Source organism: Pelobates fuscus, chromosome 1 (assembly GCF_036172605.1).
Source record: "Pelobates fuscus isolate aPelFus1 chromosome 1, aPelFus1.pri, whole genome shotgun sequence".
Classification (NCBI taxonomy): domain Eukaryota; kingdom Metazoa; phylum Chordata; class Amphibia; order Anura; family Pelobatidae; genus Pelobates; species Pelobates fuscus.
In genome coordinates, this window is record NC_086317.1 from 198,646,446 (window position 1) to 198,665,821 (window position 19,376).

Sequence of the window (19,376 nt, forward strand, 5' to 3'; positions counted from 1 at the left end):
ATTTAGGAAACAGATACAAGCAAATAGAAGATTGGGATACATGGATAAACAAAACAGATGATACACTAGGCCACCTTTGCTCTACATAGTGACCTTCTCTCTGTTCTAATTTTTTATTTTCTTATTTTTTTTCCTTTTTTTATTTCTCCTCTTATCGAAGGGAAGCAATAGACCAGATGAAGGGAGAAGAAAGGAAAATAACCCTAAACCGGGCAGACAAACAAACAGAATAATAAAACATCGAAACCATACAGGATATAAGAGGCTCATGCTTTCTCTGAGACCAGATGAGTAAAGTAGAAAGACAAAACAACTTATACCTAGAATTAACATAGAGATAGGGGGGCCAGGTGGGAGGGGTTAGTAAGACTGATAGACCTGCAAGATTTATTGATGATGACATTGCACCAAGGCCCGAACTACATAAGGAATACTAGAAATTAGAAATGAAAAAAGAGGCTATGGTGCTGGTTAACCAGGCACCAGTACCTCAGATAAGGTTACCAGGGGTATTAAGGGGCTTAACCCCAATAGAAGTACAAAAACCAGAACAAAACAAAAGAATAGGGAGGGAACCGCCCACAGGTAGTTTGGGGGCCCTCTCTTATTCACAAATACCTCCAAATATAAGTCACATAAACGTGATAAGAAACTTTCTTTAAAACGGTTCTTATCAAGCTTATGTGACTTCTATTTGGAGGTATTTGTGAATTAGAGAGGCCCCCCAAACTGCCTCTGTGCGGTTCCCTCCCTATTTTGTTTGTTCTGTTTTTATTACATAAGGAATACTAAACGTATGCAGGGCAGATACAAGTCTGTGAGCTGTCTAGTTCCTATCCTTTAAGAGGGCCAGTACACTATGGAGCAGAAGGTCCTTTAGCAGGATAGGAACTAGCTCTCTCAGTGTGAGCAGGATAGTTCCAAGCTCCATACAGGACCTGACTAGTAGGGGGTAAAAATGTATTTTAGAAGGATAGGAACTAGTTTATTCACACTGAGCAAGCTATTTCCTATCATCAGAAATGACAGGGCCCTTCTACTGGATATGAACTAAACTCAACCCTTCTTATTAGGACATTAGACTATGAGTATTGCTAGGGCTCTTGCTCTATTCGAGGTCCACGTCTACTGCGGTCAACCTGTGGTAAAAACGATACGTTTCAGCACAAAAAGGCGTGACAGATAAACGAGCCAATCAAAACAAATATAAACACGCTGACTATGGGCGGAGCCTGGATACATTACGTCCTAATGCTCCGTTGAAGTCGATGACAGACATGTAAACCAGCCAATCGCTTGTCCACGTGTATCTTGGGCGGGGCCGAACTATCTTCGCCACGGAAAGACTATAGCTCAGTACAGACTGCTGACCAATACACGTAAGGGCGGAGTCATGGCGCAACGTTCTGCGCCGCCGTCACGTCTGCGGCCGCTAGAAGTGACGTTACGGAAACGGTTGCCCGGGTAACGCCGTTAACTTTTACGCTGATAATTTCGGCTCTTTTTTTAAAAAACAGGTCAACACGTTAGTCGTGTCTGCTCCGTGCACTGCTTGGGGTTTTAAAGGGTCTGCTTGGAGAATATGAGCGTGTGAATACGGTGTATGAAGAGGGTAAGTGAGGTGTATGACATGGTGTTAACAACCGCCACGCGAGCCCCATGAAGAACCTAATACCTTGAGGTTAACCCCTGGGACAAGCTCTGTTTATTGATATGAGACGTGTTTCCACAAACTGGTCTTAATGCTGCCTTCTGTATTTCAGTCGGAATATTTATTGGGAGGCTTCACGATTCTTTTGGATCTTGAGTACGCCCTTGCTGAAGACTCACTGTTTGTCCCGTTTCTAGGAAATAAAGATTCAAATACAGATAACAGGTAAGTATTGTTATGATACATTTTTTTTTTTTGTATTTACTCTATGTAATAAGTGCCTGCATTCATCGGTTACAGAACGTTAAAGTAGACCTGTCAGTCATAGACAGTGTGCGTGACAGGGTCATTTTTAGGGTTTTGTGTAGATGGTATTTTTATATTGGGCTGGAAATGTGAAAAGCAGGCTTTGAATAAATTCTTTGAGTTTCAGAGGTTTGCCTGAGTCATTCCTAAGTAATAAAGCCAGCTGAATTACAGGAAAAGCCTTTCTTCAGTTGCCAGTTTCACATGGGAATTAAACATATAACACAAAGTGGATTTGTGGTTTAAATGTAACACAGATCCTAATATTGGTGCTGGGTTAATCTCAAATTTAGAAATCACCAAAACCAGTGAGTTTCCCCTTATAAGGATGTCTCGATAATCCTCAAGGTAGATCATAACAAGGGCTTACTTTATTGGAGAAAAAAAAAAAAATGGTGAACATTATGCCATAAAAATAGTTGCAGACCTCACAAGTGACAGACCACCCAAAATCAAACCTTCATTAATTGACATGTATTTTTAAGATTTTGCATGGTCTGCACATATTTTTATGTTGTTCACCATTGTTCTACACCAGGGGTAGGCAACCTTTTAGCAGCACTGTGCCGAAATATGATTGTGATGTCCCATAGCGTGTCGGTCCTATTTCTTTAAATTGAGGTGTGCATGTTGCCATATACTGCTTGTGTTATTTATACTGCATTTGCTTTGTATCGTTGTATTTGTGCGTATGTGAGCTATTATATTGTATATGTTCATTAATTGTTTTTGGTATCATGTATAATATCTATGAATTTGAGCTGTGTATGGGGGCTGCTTGTGGAATTGTGTGTGGATGGATATGTCACATTGTGTATTTGGTAGTGTGTGTATGTGTGGGGCTGTTTGGGGTATTGCATGTGAGAAGCTGCATGTGGGAATGTGTGCATGTATGTTGATTGTTGGTGGTGTGTTTGTGCGGACTGTGTGTGTGTTTGTATTATTTGTATGAGAGGAGGGTTATTCTGCAGCTCTGTGTATACCAAGTGTGTGGGAGGCTTCCCTGGGTTTTAGTGGGGACCAGGGTGGCCAGGTACAGCTCAAGGACAGAAGCTGCAAAAGGAAGCTGTGGGCTGCTTTACTGCAGTGTGGATTCCCATTCATAAGTGCTGGGAGGAAGTGATCTGAGATCACTTCCTCTATGTGCTGCAATGCATAAATTGAGGATTGTCCATCACCACCTTTTCGTATTATAGATATCTGAAGTTTCATTGGGACTCCTGACAGGCCAGAGCCTGTTTGGCTCTTGCAGCCTTGAGTGCCGTGCAAAGGCACCTCGAGTGCCGTGCATGGCACTAGTGCCATAGGTTGCCTACCCCTGTTCTACACTAAAGAATGCACTTACCATGAACTACTTTGTGGATTATGCTAAGTGTGGACTTTTTGGTGATTTGCCTCTATTATTTTGGTTTAAAGGACCGCTGTTGTCAAACATTTTTCTTTTTATTGTAATAATCATTCTGTGTAATGAAAAGGTTTATTAAAAAAAATAATGAAATTTAAGAATAGTTGCAAATGACTTCCATGCCTCGGACAGATAACTGCACATCTCTGCACCATTTTGAAGCTTCTTTGTTGGGACTGATTTGTGGTCTACAGTGCTTCAATCAACCAATTGCACTTACACACTACTGTAGACGTAATGGCAACATTAGAAAGATTCAAAGATATGGCATATCCCCGAGCTGGTGAGTACATGGAAATTGCACATTGAAATAGTTTTTTTTTGTTTTTGTTTTTTTACGTATATGTTGGCAATTCCCTATCCCTTTAATATGGCACATTATATATAATGTATTGTTGAAATGTTTGCATTTATATTTTATTCTGTGTCCTAAAACCTGTTGCAGATACGGCACCTCTTCAAACTGGCAGCTTGTCACACACTGATTGGCAAACCCCTTTTGTGTCTGGGAAGTCTGTCAGCCGTATTTCTGAAAGTAAAAGAGAAGATTGTGTTCCTTCCGAGAGTACTTGCCCTGAAAATCTAAAGGGTGAGTTGCATAGGTTACAGTTTTTTCATGAAATGCATATTAGAAATATGTTTTGTAGTTAAGTTTAGTGTAATAGTGTTTAGATCTGTGCTGTGAAATCAATAAGCACCCAATAATACATGATTTTAATGTATTTAACGGCAAAATTAATTTAAAAAGTGGGACCCAGTTTAGGTCAAGTGGGCAGTCCAAGTTTCCACCATCTGGAGACAGGCAATTATGGGGCATTATTTAAAGGAGCACTATAACCACTACAGAGCTGTGTATAATTTCAGGAATCAAATGGTGCAGCCCAAAATAAAACTCTCAAACAGTTTGATAACTGGCCAGCAAGGGAACAGGGGGCCGGGATGGAGGTTTTATAGAAGGGGGGGAAAAAATACCAGTGCACTCTGATGGAGGTGGGAGAGCGCTTTCCCCTTCAGGCACTCTGCCTGCAAGGGGAAAAATTCAATAGATGTAAATTCTGTGCATACATTACATAAGGCAGCCGGACACAGAGTTCTGGGCTGCCAATGTCACTTGCGCTGGGAATGAAATTAATCCCCCAGCACACAATTTACACTATTTTTGTATGTGCAGTGTTTAAAGCCGAAACACTCAACATACCGTCTCCTCCCACCATGACCTCTTCCAGATTTGCCGCAAGTAGTTAATGAACACTGCTCTCACCCCCTACCAGTATACAAATAAGGTGACTAAGGTCTAGTGTAGATGCAAATATTGGTTTTCTAGTAATTTGAGAAGTTAATGATTGCAAATGCATTCAGTCCTGCATGCTAAAAAAAAATAATAAATACATAAAAGTACATGATTTTAATTCACATATTGTTGGATTCATTCATCCAATGTATTGTCTCAATGCTTTTGCAGATTTCTGCAGTGCAAATGGCAGTTCCTCCTTCGAACCAATCAGGAGTCAAATCACCATCCCCACAGCTCATATTCTGCCTTCCACCCTGGGAAAACATTCCACCAATGCCTGTGAGCTTGGGGGAGCTCAAACGTTGACAGACTCAAATCCTCACAGCTTCCCCTTCCAGCCTTCATCCAATCTCTTGGCAGCTGATGAACTTCGAAAGTTTGAGGTTCCTAATATTGAACCCACTTTAAACCAGTCAAGTTTATTGCAGACACTTTATACAGACCAGAAACCTAATGCATTAACAGAGGGCAACCACATAGATGGCTGGCCGTATAGGATCCTACCTCAGAGCAAAGAATCTGCAAACGTAGGTCACATTCGCAGTGTTGGTAATACACATCTGATCAGTCGGGGATGGAAGCCAGAGTTATTTTCTCTTCATTCAGGAGCTGAATTTAGTGCTTTGCGGCAACAACACCAAATGGACAACATAAGGCTTGAAATGGAGCAGCTGCAGGTGACATGAACATTAATTATGACCAATTTGGCAGGGATTATTGATAGACATATATACAGGTGTAGAGATGGATGAATTCACAGTTTAAAACATACAAATGATCGGAAACCACATCTGTCCCCAAACCTCCAGTTGCATAACACTTTTAGTGTCTGGTAGAACTGAAACATTAAAGGGATCCTATAGTGCCAGGAAAACAAACAAGTTTTTCTGGCACCATAGGCTCTTGAAGTGCCCCCCTCCCTCAGCCACTTATCTGAATCCAGCGCCGATGTCCCTCAGCGTTGGATCAGGCGGCGGGGGAGACCTAATGCGCATGTGCGGCAATTATACCTCCCCATGGAGAAAATCTGATGCTGGGTGTCCGTGAGGACATCCAGCGTTGGATAATGGACCAAATGTCCGTTTGGATTCCAGAAGCCCTCTAGTGGCTGTCTGTTAGACAGCCACAAAGGGCAGACTTAGAGCTGCAATGTTTTAAATTGCAACACTTAGTGCAAAAGGATCACCGCACCCAGACTACTTCAATTAGCTTAAGTAGTCTGGGTGCCTACAGTGTCCCTTTAAATCATTCATAGGAAATTATTAATTTGGCTAAAGTTTGGGGCGCAATTAACCAGTATTTCTTGCAAACATGGTCTGTTTTATTTTCAGCTGGCAAGAGGGCGTCCAACGCCAGTGTATCCAGATCATAATGGACTAGGAAGGGTGCTGAAGACAAATGAAAATGTGCTGTTAGAAGAGTTGCTGGTGGAGAGGTAGGATAGTGCGTCTGGTGCTACACCCTTCATAAAATACTATACAGACTTCCTCTAGTATAGATTTGTGCTCAGCCCTCTGCATTTCTCCCCCCTCAGGGCATCCAGGTACAGAGAAAAATGTTTATTTAAAAATTGTTTTCTTTTGACTTCCTGTGGCCCAGGCAGCGGCAGCATTTTTCCCAGCTGGAACAAAAACTGAGGGAGAATGAGGTGCAAGTACGCAATACGATGTTGAGCCCAGTTAACCCTTATAGTGAAATGTATATGATCAGGCTGCAGGTGAGTTTTCAGAGCTAGGAGTACGATTACACTTTCCTTTTGTGAAAACAGAAATTGATAAATCTGTATCTGTTCAGGAACTACAGAGAGAGGTTACTTTTCTAAGGGCTCAGTTTACAGAGAAGAATGATTCATTTAGCCGAGAGAAGGCTGAGCTTGAAAAGAAACTAGGTGCCTGTGAAATGGAAGCAAATGAATTGAAAGAGAGCAGGAAAAAATTGTCCCAGAATCACAGTGAAGAGTTAAGAAAGCAGGAGGAGCGGGTGAGTGCATAAAGGGAGACTATTCATCATCTCCATAGCTTACAGATAGCAGCAAATTTATTTTTGTGTCATATGTAATTGGAGTTGCAAACATCTGCATGCAGGGTGGATTTTAATGGAATCACTAGTCATTAAGACTCTATTTAATCATATTTATTCAAACGTTAACACTCATTTTTGCTGTTTGCTATAATTTTAACATTTGCAACAAGTTGAAGATTTCATATACAGAATAATGACTTTCAGATTAGTTTACCAGTTATATCAACATTTTTATACCATTAGAAATACATAAATGATGAAATTATTGCAAGATGTACCACCATCTCTAGTAGGGTTAGTTCTTCGTTTTTGGAGTACAATTAAAATATGTATCATACACATTCTTGTGTTTGCTTAAACATCACTGTCAATGGAAAACTGTCCATGGTGGATTTTTCATCCAAAAGCATTTTATTAAATCATTCCAGTTTGTCAAAATTACATGCATGCCTTCCCTTATCTTTTTCTAGGTAAAAGCAAGAGACCGACATATTAATGCACTAAAGAAGAAGTGTCAAAAGGAATCAGAACAGAACAAAGAGAAGCAGGAAAGGATTGAGACACTAGAGCGATATTTGTCAGATCTTCCTACTGTCCAGGACCATCGGAAACAGACACAAGAGGTATAGTTTCTAATGCAATAAACTTTTGTGCATAGGAAGCAAGCAAGCAAGGAAGTTATCTTCCGAAACAGACTAGGGATTTTTCTTTTCATGGTTTTGAGGGTTTTTTTTTTTACTTGGGAAAACCATTCTATATATATATTTTAGTGTAATGTGTTTATCTTTTGCTACAACATTGTTTTAAGCCATATAGTGATACCACTTATTAACCCCTTAACGCCGTTACGGCGTTCTATGCCGTCGCGGCTTTAAAGGGCTTTAAAGCCGTTGCGGCGGCATAGAACGCCGTAACGGCTGAAGCCCCCAGGAGGTAAGCTATACTTACCTCCGCCGCGATCCTCTTCTGGGGGTCTGCCTGAGAGCCCAGGCAGCCCCCCTCCGGCAAATGAGGCCCCCGGGGGCCATGTGATCGCTCTCAAAGAGCGATCACATGGCCCCCTATAGCTGGCTATGGATCTGCCAGCAGGGGGACTGTCTAAAATATTAGAGAGTCCCCCTGCTGGTAGGTAGTGTAAAAAAAAAATTAAATACACATGTTAAAATAAAATACAAGTATTTATATATATATATATATATATATATATATATATATATATATATATATATGTAACGTCATACGTAATGTATTTTAATATTAATATTAGTATATATATTAGTATTAAAATACACTTAGAATGACGTTACATATATAATATGTGTATATATATTATATATATAATAGATCTACATATATATATATACGTATAATTACAATAATAAATAAATAAAATAATAAAATAAATAAATAAAATATTGAAACAAAATTTTAAATAAATTATATATTCATATGTAATTTCATTCTAACTGTATTTTGTTATTAATATATATATATTGGAAACAGAATACACTTAGAATGACATTCTATATATATCTATCTATATATAAAATACAAATAACCGCAAATATATATAGATAGATAAATACATATAATTACATGAAAGATTACATTAGTATACACGTAGAATTTAAATACCTATAAATGCATATATATTAAAATTCTACGTGTATATTTAAGTAATTTTTTAACATAATTATGTCATTTAATTAATTAAAATTTGATTGACATGCCTGACAACACAGGGAGAAAGTGCAGAGAATTTAATTCGCGAGCACTATATTTGACCCTGTAACTCTCCAAGACACCATAAAACCTGTATATAGGGGGTACTGTTTTACTCGGGAGACTTCGCTGAACTCAAATATTAGTGTTTAAAACTGGTAAATTGTATTACAACGATGATATTTTAAGTAAAAGTGACGTTTTTTGCATTTTTTACAAACAAACGGCACTTTTATGGACTATATTATTGTTGTAATATGTTTTACTGTTTTAAAACACTAATATTTGTGTTTAGTGAAATCTCCCGAGAATAACAGTACCCCCCATGTACAGGTTTTATGGTTTTTTGGAAAGTTAGAGAGTCACATATAAGGCTCGCATTTCATTTTTTTGACATTGAAATTTGCCAGATTAGTTATGTTGCCTTTGAGACCGTATGGTAGCCCAGGAATAAGAATTACCCCCATGATGGCATACCATTTGCAAAAGTAGACAACCCAAGGTATTGCAAATGGGGTATGTCCAGTCATTTTTAGTAGCCACTTAGTCACAAACACTGGCCAAATATTAGTATTTTGCTTTTTTCACACAAAAACAAATATGAACGCTAACTTTGGCCAGTGTTTGTGACTAAGTGGCTACTAAAAAAGACTAAACATACCCCACGTTCAATACCTTGGGTTGTCTACTTTTTCAAATGGTATGCCATTATGGGGGTAATTCTCATTCCTGGGCTACCACACCGTCTCAAAGGTAACATTACTAATCTGGCAAATTTCAATTTGAAAATGGAACGTTCTATATTTGACCCTGTAACTTTCCAAAACACCATAAAACCTGTTAATGGGGGGTACTGTTGTACTCGTGAGACATCGCTGATTACAAATATGTGCATTTTGTTGCAGTAAAACCTAACAGTATTATGACATTTACAGCTAAAATGTGAGGCGGAACTACAAATTAAAAAAAAAAAATCTAATTTCTTACAGTTTATTTTTATTTTATTCATAATAAATTGTTTCATATATAAATATTTTATATGAAATGAAAGCCCTGTTTCTCCTGAACAAAATGATATATAATAAGTGTGGGTGCATTTAATATGAAAGAGGTGAATTACGGTTGAACAGACATATAGCGCAAATTCCAGTTTTTGTTTTGTTTTGATCAGAACCTGCACTATTGACTCCGTCCTGAAGGGGTTAAACTAATTCTATATCTGGAATATAATGTGTAATATATATTCTAAACAAAGAGGATTGTTGATGTAGCAAAGGATGTTAAAGAATAGCAATATCTTAGATCAAAAGAGTGTCCTATGCGTGTTACTAACTTGTTAAATTGTATCTTCAAAACAATTTAACATGTTGCCTAATTCTCTCTGAAGTTTTATTGTTTTCTTTCATTTGACTTCCATTCTCTTGTCTTGGCATTGTCATCAGTATTTTTACTACAGACTTCCCGTAATTACTATATTAGCATTAGCCCTTTCATTTTACAGTACATTCACACTTTAAAATTGTGAATGTGCAGCTGTCCAGCCTACAGTCTGAGATCATCAATCCTGATGGTCTCAGGTAATACATTGCTAACTCATAAGGAAACATTTGGAAACTAGTGCGCATGCATTGCATATCGCCCCACTGTGCTAATCAGCATCTCCTTATAGAGATGCATTGAGTCAATGCAACTCTATAGGTAGCATTCATTGTCTCCATACCGAGTGTGGAGACTCTGAATGTTAATCCTGCAGTCTTTGCAGGACCAAACTTAGTAAGTCTCTCTAGCGGCTTGAGGCAGCACCGTAAACACTGCCTTTTCTCAGAAAAAGTAGCATTTATACTACTCAGAATCTCTACATTAAGCTATTGGGATTCTAGTGTACTATTTACCCTTTTAGATTTCAGTTTACCTTTACCATCTCAAATTGGAGGATTACCTCAAGCATTATAAACAGTACAGCCTACTGTTGTAGTTATTATGTGAGAAGCACCATTGCACTGATGCCGAGTAATAGGGCAAACCCTTTAACAACTTTTCGCCCTTTTATCTGGGTTTTCCGTTTTTTTGGACTGTTCTGAAGAAGGATTTACAACGTCTGGCTTTTGCAGAGCTGCTGAAGCTCGATGCAGATCCTGCTGTGTATTTTTTTTTTTCTTTTTTTTGGGCTGCAAGTGTCTGCCGACTGCTCTCAGCCAATGATTGCAATTTTGTGCATGGTACGTTGCACAGCATTGATCTTAGCCAGCCTGTAATTCTAGTTCCAGGTTGGCTGATGACACCCCAGTGACATTCCAAGAGATGAAACACTGCGCATACAGACTCCAGGTACCATAATCACTGATGTGGTCACGGTGGGTGCCTGGAGTAACGTGTGTTGTAAATCATCCAACCTTGGTATTATACTTTCAAGCTTATTGTTTGTTGAGGTGATGTGGTGTAGAATGTCACTATGTGTTCAGTTAAAGTAAACCTATTGTGGTAATTTTATACATATTGTTTAAGGTCAGTGCGGGCATTTTTTCTTCTTCTTAGAATTATAACAGATATGTCACTTTTCAGTATATAATAAAAATATATTCTTTATGAAATACTAATCAAGACGCATTGGAATATCAATGAAATTCCAACGCAGTCCAAAGATGGCTTCACCAAATGACAGCTGTGGGATTCAGGCTCTGTTAATGGAGGATCCGCTATCTTGCAGGATCCTCCAGAGACCTCAGTTTTGTACTTTCACGCATGCGCAAGAGTACAACTCTTCTGGCTACAGAATCACCAGGAGCTGAAGAGGACAGCAGCATGAAGATGGCAGTGGACGAGAGGGATAGTCTGAGGTAAGTAAAATTCCCTCCCTACACCCCACATCAGATCTGTCCATTTTGGGTGGGCGTCTTTTTGAAATTCCTCAAAAGTGATAGATAAGCTTCAAAAGGATGTATATTAGCCATTTTTTTTCCTTCTTGGCCACATGTGCTTTCATTTCCTTTTATAGTCTGCATAAAAATATTTCTTAACATGAAATTTACATAAGTCAATTCCTAAAACAGTATAGGTGATTGTAATTATGAATTGTGATGTCAGTAGGAAATGTTCAATAAGATTATTACTGTTCCTAAATGTATGCACAAGTGATACAGAAATCATAGATGTGTTTTCACTTGTCAAATGTATTGTGCATGATGTTTGTATCCCTCTAGCAGTAGCATGTAAGATATCCTTATGATCGCTAAATGTTTACCTAATTATAATATACCATTTAGAGTTGAGAATAAAGGGTCAACCAGTAGTGAATATTGCTGGTTAGCAATAGCTTGGTGCCAGTATTTTGGTTCATTAAGGACATATCTTTGTTTACTTTAGCTGAACGATCTGAAGGAGAAGAGCTGCCTTCTTCAGAATCAAGTGCATGAGGTGGAAACCAAACTGGGAGATGTCAGAGCATTTTGCAGAGAAAAGGAGTCACAGCTTATAAATGAAAAAGGCAGAGGACAGGAACTTTTAAATATCATAAACCGGTAACTAATATGAAAACCTTTGCAAGTTTAAATGTTTATGCATCCATGATAACTGCATCTCTCTCCATGTGTTTTGAAAACATGAGCTTAGAATGCTGTAATCACTGGACTTATTAATCCTACAGGTTGCAGGAGGAGCTGGAACGTTCTAAGGAGCCTGGACATCATGAGGAGGAGAAGAAGCAGCTGACACAGGAAATAGAAAATCTTCGCCAGGAAGTGCAGACTCTGCGGAATGAGAAGGAATGCTTGAAAAAGGTAAGACGTCCCACTGTTTTCACAGTGGCATTTGCAGTGTATTTTCCCATATTTTATTACAAGTTTGTGTTTGCAGGTAATGGAAAGTCAAAAGAAGAAAATGGAGCAGTTATGCAGCAGAGTAAAAGTGAGTACACCTTGATTAAGCCCTGGGAGATGGTGAAAATTCCTTTTGTGTAGTAATTAGACTTTCTAGGGTTTCATGGCTATACATCTTTAAAGGGATGCCATGGGCACCCAGACCACTTCATAGCCCCAGGTACCTTAACCCTGAAAAGATAATTATTGCAGTTTTTAATAAACTGCAATAATTACATTTTCATTTTATATTATTTTTGTGCAGGAAAGTACAGAGACTCCTGCAATGCCACAACCGCAAATGCAAGCACAGTAGTGTCAAAGTATAACAAAAGCGTGGCATTAGATTTTGAAAAATAACAAAAGACAAATGGTGGGTTTAACACTATAGGGTCAGGATACATGGTTGTGTTCCTGACCCTATAGTGTTCCTTTAAGGTGCGCAATAGATTACACTATTCAAGAACTGTAATGGCTCAGATATCATAAGTGTCAGCAAGACACAGGAGAGTCCCAGACCACACGGAGAAGCCAACACACATCCAGCCGATGCCCAAGTTAGGGAAACACTTGTTATACATGTGAATAAAGGTGCCAATTGGAACCCCATCAGGAGTCAAAGTCCGCACCTGGTCAGCATTGAAGCTCTCCAGGGTTACAGCCATGGTATAGGAGCCTTGACTAGAGGGGCACTATATGGAGCTAAAGTGCCAGAAAAACAACTTTTTGTTTTCCTGGCACTATAGTTTTGATAGTGTTTTGATTGCTTTACAGGGAAAGCAGTACATTTGGATGTTGTCTGCAGAAGCAGCTTCACTGTCAGCATGGTGACGACAGAGGTTTTTTTTGTTTTTGTTCTGACACAGATGTGTTTCACTTGGTGACCTGCTTTTTCAATGCTTAGTAAAGACTGTACAAGAAATAAAGCAGCGCTAAACAAACTAAGAACACTAGGATGGGAGGCAGCACACCTGATAATGGGGGAATCCCTCCAACCCCGAAGAAAACTAAAACAAGTCAAACAACCATACACCGATAGCACCTTGAAAAATACTCCAAACACAATAGTATAAAATAATAAAAGCAATAAAAAAAAAAAACACGGGTAAAGGAGTCCACAATAAAACTTGAAAGAATAAAAACTACCAAATGGTACGACCGTCTCAAAGGTGGCAATAGATCTTTTAGACCTGGTCTTGGTAGCTTCGCTTAATAGCAGAATATGAAAAGGAAGCAAAAACAGAGGCAAACCAAAAGTGCAACATGGTAGTACGTGGTAGGACAAACGACACTTAGATAAGATTGTCAACTCATATATGGTAGAGCTATAACCAGCTCTAAGTAAAACAGTATGCAGTGGTATACAATCCCCACATGCAGGATATCCCTCTGGTTTTGGTACACCGTAGATTAGTGGTAAATCACAACTGGATAACGATGAGGTAGATCATATGGAATGACAAAAAAACATCCACTAGTGCTCTCTATATAGATGGGTAAATAGAAAAGGAACTTACAATAGACTAAGCAAACTAACAGCTCTATGTATCAAGCCTGGGTGGTAAAATCCCCACCAAGGATTTCTTTGTTTGGTTATCCACAGTATTTGATGGGTCCAGATGTCAAATAAAAGTATAAAAATAAATAAGTTCTAAAAATATATGGGTAAAGGGCAGATAATGAGGTAGCCAAAATACTTTATTTTGAAACTGCATAAAAATCACAATGTGTTTCTCCCCTTAGAGCTTTCTCAAGTGGTAAAAGGGACCACATACTACCATATTGCACTATTGGTTTGCCTCTGTTTTTGCTTCCTTTTCATATTCTTCTATTAAGCGAAGCTACCAAGAAAGTCCCATACCAGGACTAGAAGATCTATTGCCACTTTGAGACTGTGCCGTACCATTTGGTATTTTTTATTCTTTCAAGTTTATTTTTTATAAATCCTGTTGGTCTTTTATTGCTCTTATTGATTTTATTGCCCTTATTATATACTATTGTGTTTGGAGTATTTTTCTTGGCGCTACCTGTATATTGTTTGACTTCTTGTAGTAAAGACTCTATCCAGGGACTGATATCCAAGTGAAAATCTTTGGTTTTGAACACAAAGTACTTTGGATAGAATGCTAAAAACCTGTAGCTGTACATAAATGGCACATACCAATGCAAATATGGTTTTTGACAATTAAACAAAGACCAGTTAATCAGTTTTATCTATGGTATACGAGGGATTTCTATAGCCGCACCAACTTGCCAATATAATTTAAATTTATACCTTTTCTATATTTAAGAAAACAAATCCCAAATATCAAATCCCAAACAAATCCCTATAATTAAGCTTTTTTTGTTTCCCTTTCAGTTGATGCTACATTTCATCTATTTCATAATATTTTTATTTTTTTCCCAAACAGGAACTTGAAGAGCAGGTATCACAAGAAGTAGGTACAGGTCAGGTGTTAAAGGAGGAAACACAGAAGAAGGAAAATGCTTTTCAACAACTTAAAGAAGCTGTTAAAGAGGTGATAAATAATCACAATTTGTTGTACTGTTTTGTGGGTGTTTACGAAGAATGCTGAAGCACATAGAGGTTTTGAACACCTGGACAGAGAACTGTACATGTTGGTGAAAAGTTATGCATATGAGAGTGGAAATAGTATTATTTTTTTTTCCTAATTCTCATAATGAATATTACTAATGGTGAAATGTTGGATTTGTTTTGGTAATTTCAGTTGGCAGTGCAGAACCAGGACTTGATGGAACGTAATGTTTTGCTTGAGGAGCACCTGCAACAGACAAGAGTTGGAGAGCAGCAATCCTCTTTGGAGGTTCAAGCCTTGTTCTCTCTTTACAGAGAGATGAATGTTTGCCTAAAGGACCTCAAATCCATTTGTAATTTGCTGTGCCAGAGAGTGCAAGGGGTAGATCCCAATCTGTCAATGCTGCTAGGGATACACTGTGAGTTGACATGGGGATTTTTTTTTTTTATTATTTTGAAGGATCATTATGCATCCACTACCTTAATTATCTTGTTGCCTCATCATTGTCACTTTATTTGTGATCTCTTTATTGGTCCTTTCAGCCAGAACAGTCAGAAGTGTGTTTGCTGCATATTTAATACACAACTAGGAGCTAGCAATCTCCTCTGCAATGGAACCATTACATTATAAAATACAGTGGCAAGAAAAACTGTGAACACTTTGGAATTAGTTGGTTTTCTGTATGAATTGATCATAAAATGTCATCACAACTTCATCAAAATCACACAAGTATACACAAACACAATGCGCTCAAGTTAACATTAAACAATTATAATAATTTGTGTTTATCAAAAACATCCCATTAAATATTAACAGTGCTGTAGAAAAAAGTAAGTTAACACTTAATAGCTAGTTGATCCTCCTTTGGCAGCAATAACCTCAACCAAGTGTTTCCGGTAGATGTCATCATTGTCTTGCTGCATCACCCAACTTCTACTGAGCTCAACTGGCATTTAGCAACCCTAATATTACCCTGTAGGATATGTTGATAAATTTTGGAATTCATTTTTCCCTCAATAATGGCTAGTGTTCCAGGCCCCAAAGTAGAAAAGCAGCCCCAAATCATGATGTATCCTATGTTAGTATGCAATGCCTTTTGTATGACATCCATAGTAATTCATGTTCTTCCCAAACAACTTCAACCTTGGTTTCCTCAGTTCACAAAACTTTTATTTTTTCAGTAGCATTGGGGAGTGTCATGGTGCTCTTTGGCAAATTTCAGGCACGCAGTAATGTTTGTTTTGTTTTTGGAAAGCAGTGGATTTCTTCATGGAGACCTGCCATGGACACAATGTCTGTTTAATGTTTTATGTATGGTAAAATCGTGAATGGAAATGTTAAACCAGTTAGAATGATTTCATTCAAGTCTTGATCTGTCACTTTAGGGTGTTTTCTTGCTTATGTTTTTTTTTTCCCTCATTGAGAATTGAACAGTGTGCCCATTGAGTCATCTTGGCAGGACAGCCACTTCAGGGAGAGTAGCCACAGTACTAAATTGTCTCCATTTATAGGCATTTTGTCTAACAGTGGACAGATAAATATATATGTTCTTTGAGACATCTTTGTCACCATTTCCATCTTTATGCAATGCAACAGTTCTTGATTGCAGGTCATCTTAGAGCTCTTTTGCATGAGGCATGGGTCGTTCACATCAACAAATGCTTTTTGTGAATAGCAAACTCAAAATGGTTGAGCGCTTTTTATATATAAAGCAGCTATAACCAACACCACCAATCTCTGTTCATTAATTGAACACTAGGTTTGCCAATTTTCAACCTCTAATTGGCTTTTGTTGAAGTCATTAACCTAGGATTTTACATACCGTATATACTCGAGTATAAGCCGAGTTTTTCAGCACATTTTTTGTGCTGAAAAACCCCAACTCGGCTTATACTCGAGTCAATAGTCTGTATCATGGCTATTTGCATTGCGATAATACAGACAGGGGCTGTGGGGTCTGTCAGAGAGTTTACTTACCTCTCCTGCAGCTCCTGTAAGCTACCTCCTCCTCCGCGCCGTCCGTTCAGCACCTCGGTCAGCTCCCAGTGTAAATCTCGTGAGAGCCGCGGCTCTCGCGAGACTTAGTGTGAGCTGACAGAAGAGCTGACCGGACGGCGCGGAGGAGGAGGGAGCTGACAGGAGCTGCAGGAGAGGTAAGTTACAGCTCTGACAGCCCCCTCTCCCCCCTACTGAACTACCAATCCCACTCCCTGGCACGCTAGCAAGCAGGGAGGGGGGACAAAAAAAATGTATAATAGTAATAAAAATAAATTAATAATATAACAAAAAAAATGAAAATAATAATAAAAGTAGTAATAAAAAAATAAATAATATAACAAAAAAAATTAAAATAATAATAATAAAAAATATATTAAAATGCCCACCCCCACCAAGGCTCTGCATCACACTCTGCATCACACACACACACACACTGCACTCACACACACACTGCACACACTGCACTCATATGCACACGCACACACTGCACTCATACACACACACTGCATTCATTATATACACACACTGTAAATAAAAATTCAATTCATATAATTTTTTTAGGATCTAATTTTATTTAGAAATTTACCAGTAGCTGCTGCATTTCCCACCCTAGTCTTATACTCGAGTCAATAAGTTTTCCAGTTTTTTTGGGTAAAATTAGGGGCCTCTGCTTATATACGGGTCGGCTTATACTCGAGTATATACAGTACTTTTTCCAACCCTTAATGTGACCATTTGAAAGATGTACTCAATATGTACAAGAGCAGTAAAACAATTTGTGTTTGTTGATTACTGTAACCAGATTAAAAAACACACTAAGTCTTCCGTGAATACTATTCTGCCAATCTACTTCTCTACTCCTACCCTTACCTTTTGTATCACTTTACCCCACTCCCTCTAGCATGTAAGCTCATTGAGCCGGACCCTCAACCCCTCTGTTCCTGTGCATCAAACGTATCTGGTTGCAATTACGTATGTTAGTCCATCCATTGTACATCGCTGCAGAATTTGTTGGCGCTATATAAATAATATCAAACCAGATTTGGGGGGGGAGGGGGATTATACATATGTAGTCCTTTCTAAAATGTTTACATACTTTTTCTTGCCACTTTAAATAACACTCATTTGGAATTACACCAATGAAACCACCCTACTTGGTGCGTGGTGCATATATTGCAGTGTTTTACATTGTAAGAAAAAAAAAACGGAAAGCATCTCATAACCAACAGCATTTCGTTAAGGTAACCACCCTACCAGGCTACCACTTTACTGATAACTGTTTGCTGAATGCATCCAAAACATTTGATGAATGGCATCTCTTAGAACCTTTCCTTGATTTTGTATTTTTACATATACCCTCTTCTGTATCTGAAATTATGTATATTCAGTCAGGCAGTAGTAGCACTTTTGATCAAAAACACAAAGTGCAGTGCCCAGTCTCCCAGGTACATCTTCTGAAGTTGCCAAATTATAAACTCCCCCACCCTCTTCTTTTAATGAGTATTGATCTATTTTTAATTTTTGTTTTTTAATCCTTGTCCTTACAGCTACTCCATCTTCTGCTGATTATGGTGAGATACTCGATTCATCATCTCTTGATAAACATCTGGTTGACGTGAGGCAGCTGAAGAGAGACATTGATGATTTGCGAATTACCATAAGTGATCGTTATGCACAGGACATGGGGGACAACTGTATCACTCAGTGATGGTTACACATTTATTCTCTCAATTATGGACTTTTGCGTTTTGTGCGTATTTATGCATTTATATGCAGCCCATGATTGAAAAACCTGACCATGCATCCTTTTTAAACTGCCAAAGTAGTAGTCTGCTTGTGTCTGCCAAACTAATGCATGGGTTGTATGGATTGAATTATATATTTCAGTGTGATCTGAGAGTGGATAATGCCAAATGGTTATCAACGGTGCACAAGCAGTTGCATTTTTAACTCTGATTGCTTAAATGTTTTAGTTTTTTGAAAATAATATATATTTATATTGACCTCTTTTTATGATTTGTTTTGTGTTTTTGTTTTTATAATTTAATACAATAAACTACTTTAAATCGGTTTGGTTGCCATACATTAATTTAGTAACAGTTTTTTGTTTTTTATTTGACTTTCCTTGTAGATATTCAAGATTCCAGTTTAGTGTTTTTTTTTTTTTTTGCCATATCTAAAACTTAGTACAGATCAACTCAGAATTTCTCTATATTTAAATAAGGGGTGACCACAATCATTTGAAGTGCTGTGTCCCTTTCTCCTCTCATTTATGTACAACAATACAATGGGGATACGGCTAGTTTCTGTGGAAGAATAAATTGTTTAAAACCATTAAGTAGACATGTTCCACTGCCACATATTGGATTGCACTCACAATATTAAAGTGACACTATAGTCACCAGAACAACTACAGCTTGTATTTGTTCTGGAGAGTTTTATTAGTCTCTTCAGGCCTTTGGTAGTAAACAATGTTTGTTAAGAGAAAATGCAGTGTTTACATTACAGGATAGGGATACCTTCACTGGCCAGTCTTCAGTTGGCTACTACAGGTGCTTCCTGGGGCAGTGCTGAACAACGTGCAGCA

The 19,376-nt window shown here is 38.2% G+C and overlaps 1 protein-coding gene across 1 annotated transcript; it reads left to right on the forward strand.

The window, feature by feature from the left end:
* The first annotated feature begins 1,422 nt into the window (after window positions 1-1,422).
* On the forward strand, window positions 1,423-18,716 carry CEP85 (centrosomal protein 85). The gene is made up of 15 exons (XM_063453294.1): window positions 1,423-1,612; window positions 1,764-1,876; window positions 3,495-3,645; window positions 3,808-3,951; window positions 4,825-5,333; window positions 5,988-6,091; window positions 6,256-6,373; window positions 6,451-6,636; window positions 7,149-7,301; window positions 11,764-11,918; window positions 12,044-12,176; window positions 12,253-12,303; window positions 14,666-14,773; window positions 14,984-15,209; window positions 18,337-18,716. Exons 3-15 carry the CDS (start codon window positions 3,600-3,602, stop codon window positions 18,495-18,497), a joined length of 2,094 nt encoding a protein of 697 aa, XP_063309364.1. The 5' UTR covers window positions 1,423-1,612; window positions 1,764-1,876; window positions 3,495-3,599; the 3' UTR covers window positions 18,498-18,716.
* The last annotated feature ends 660 nt before the right edge of the window (window positions 18,717-19,376 follow it).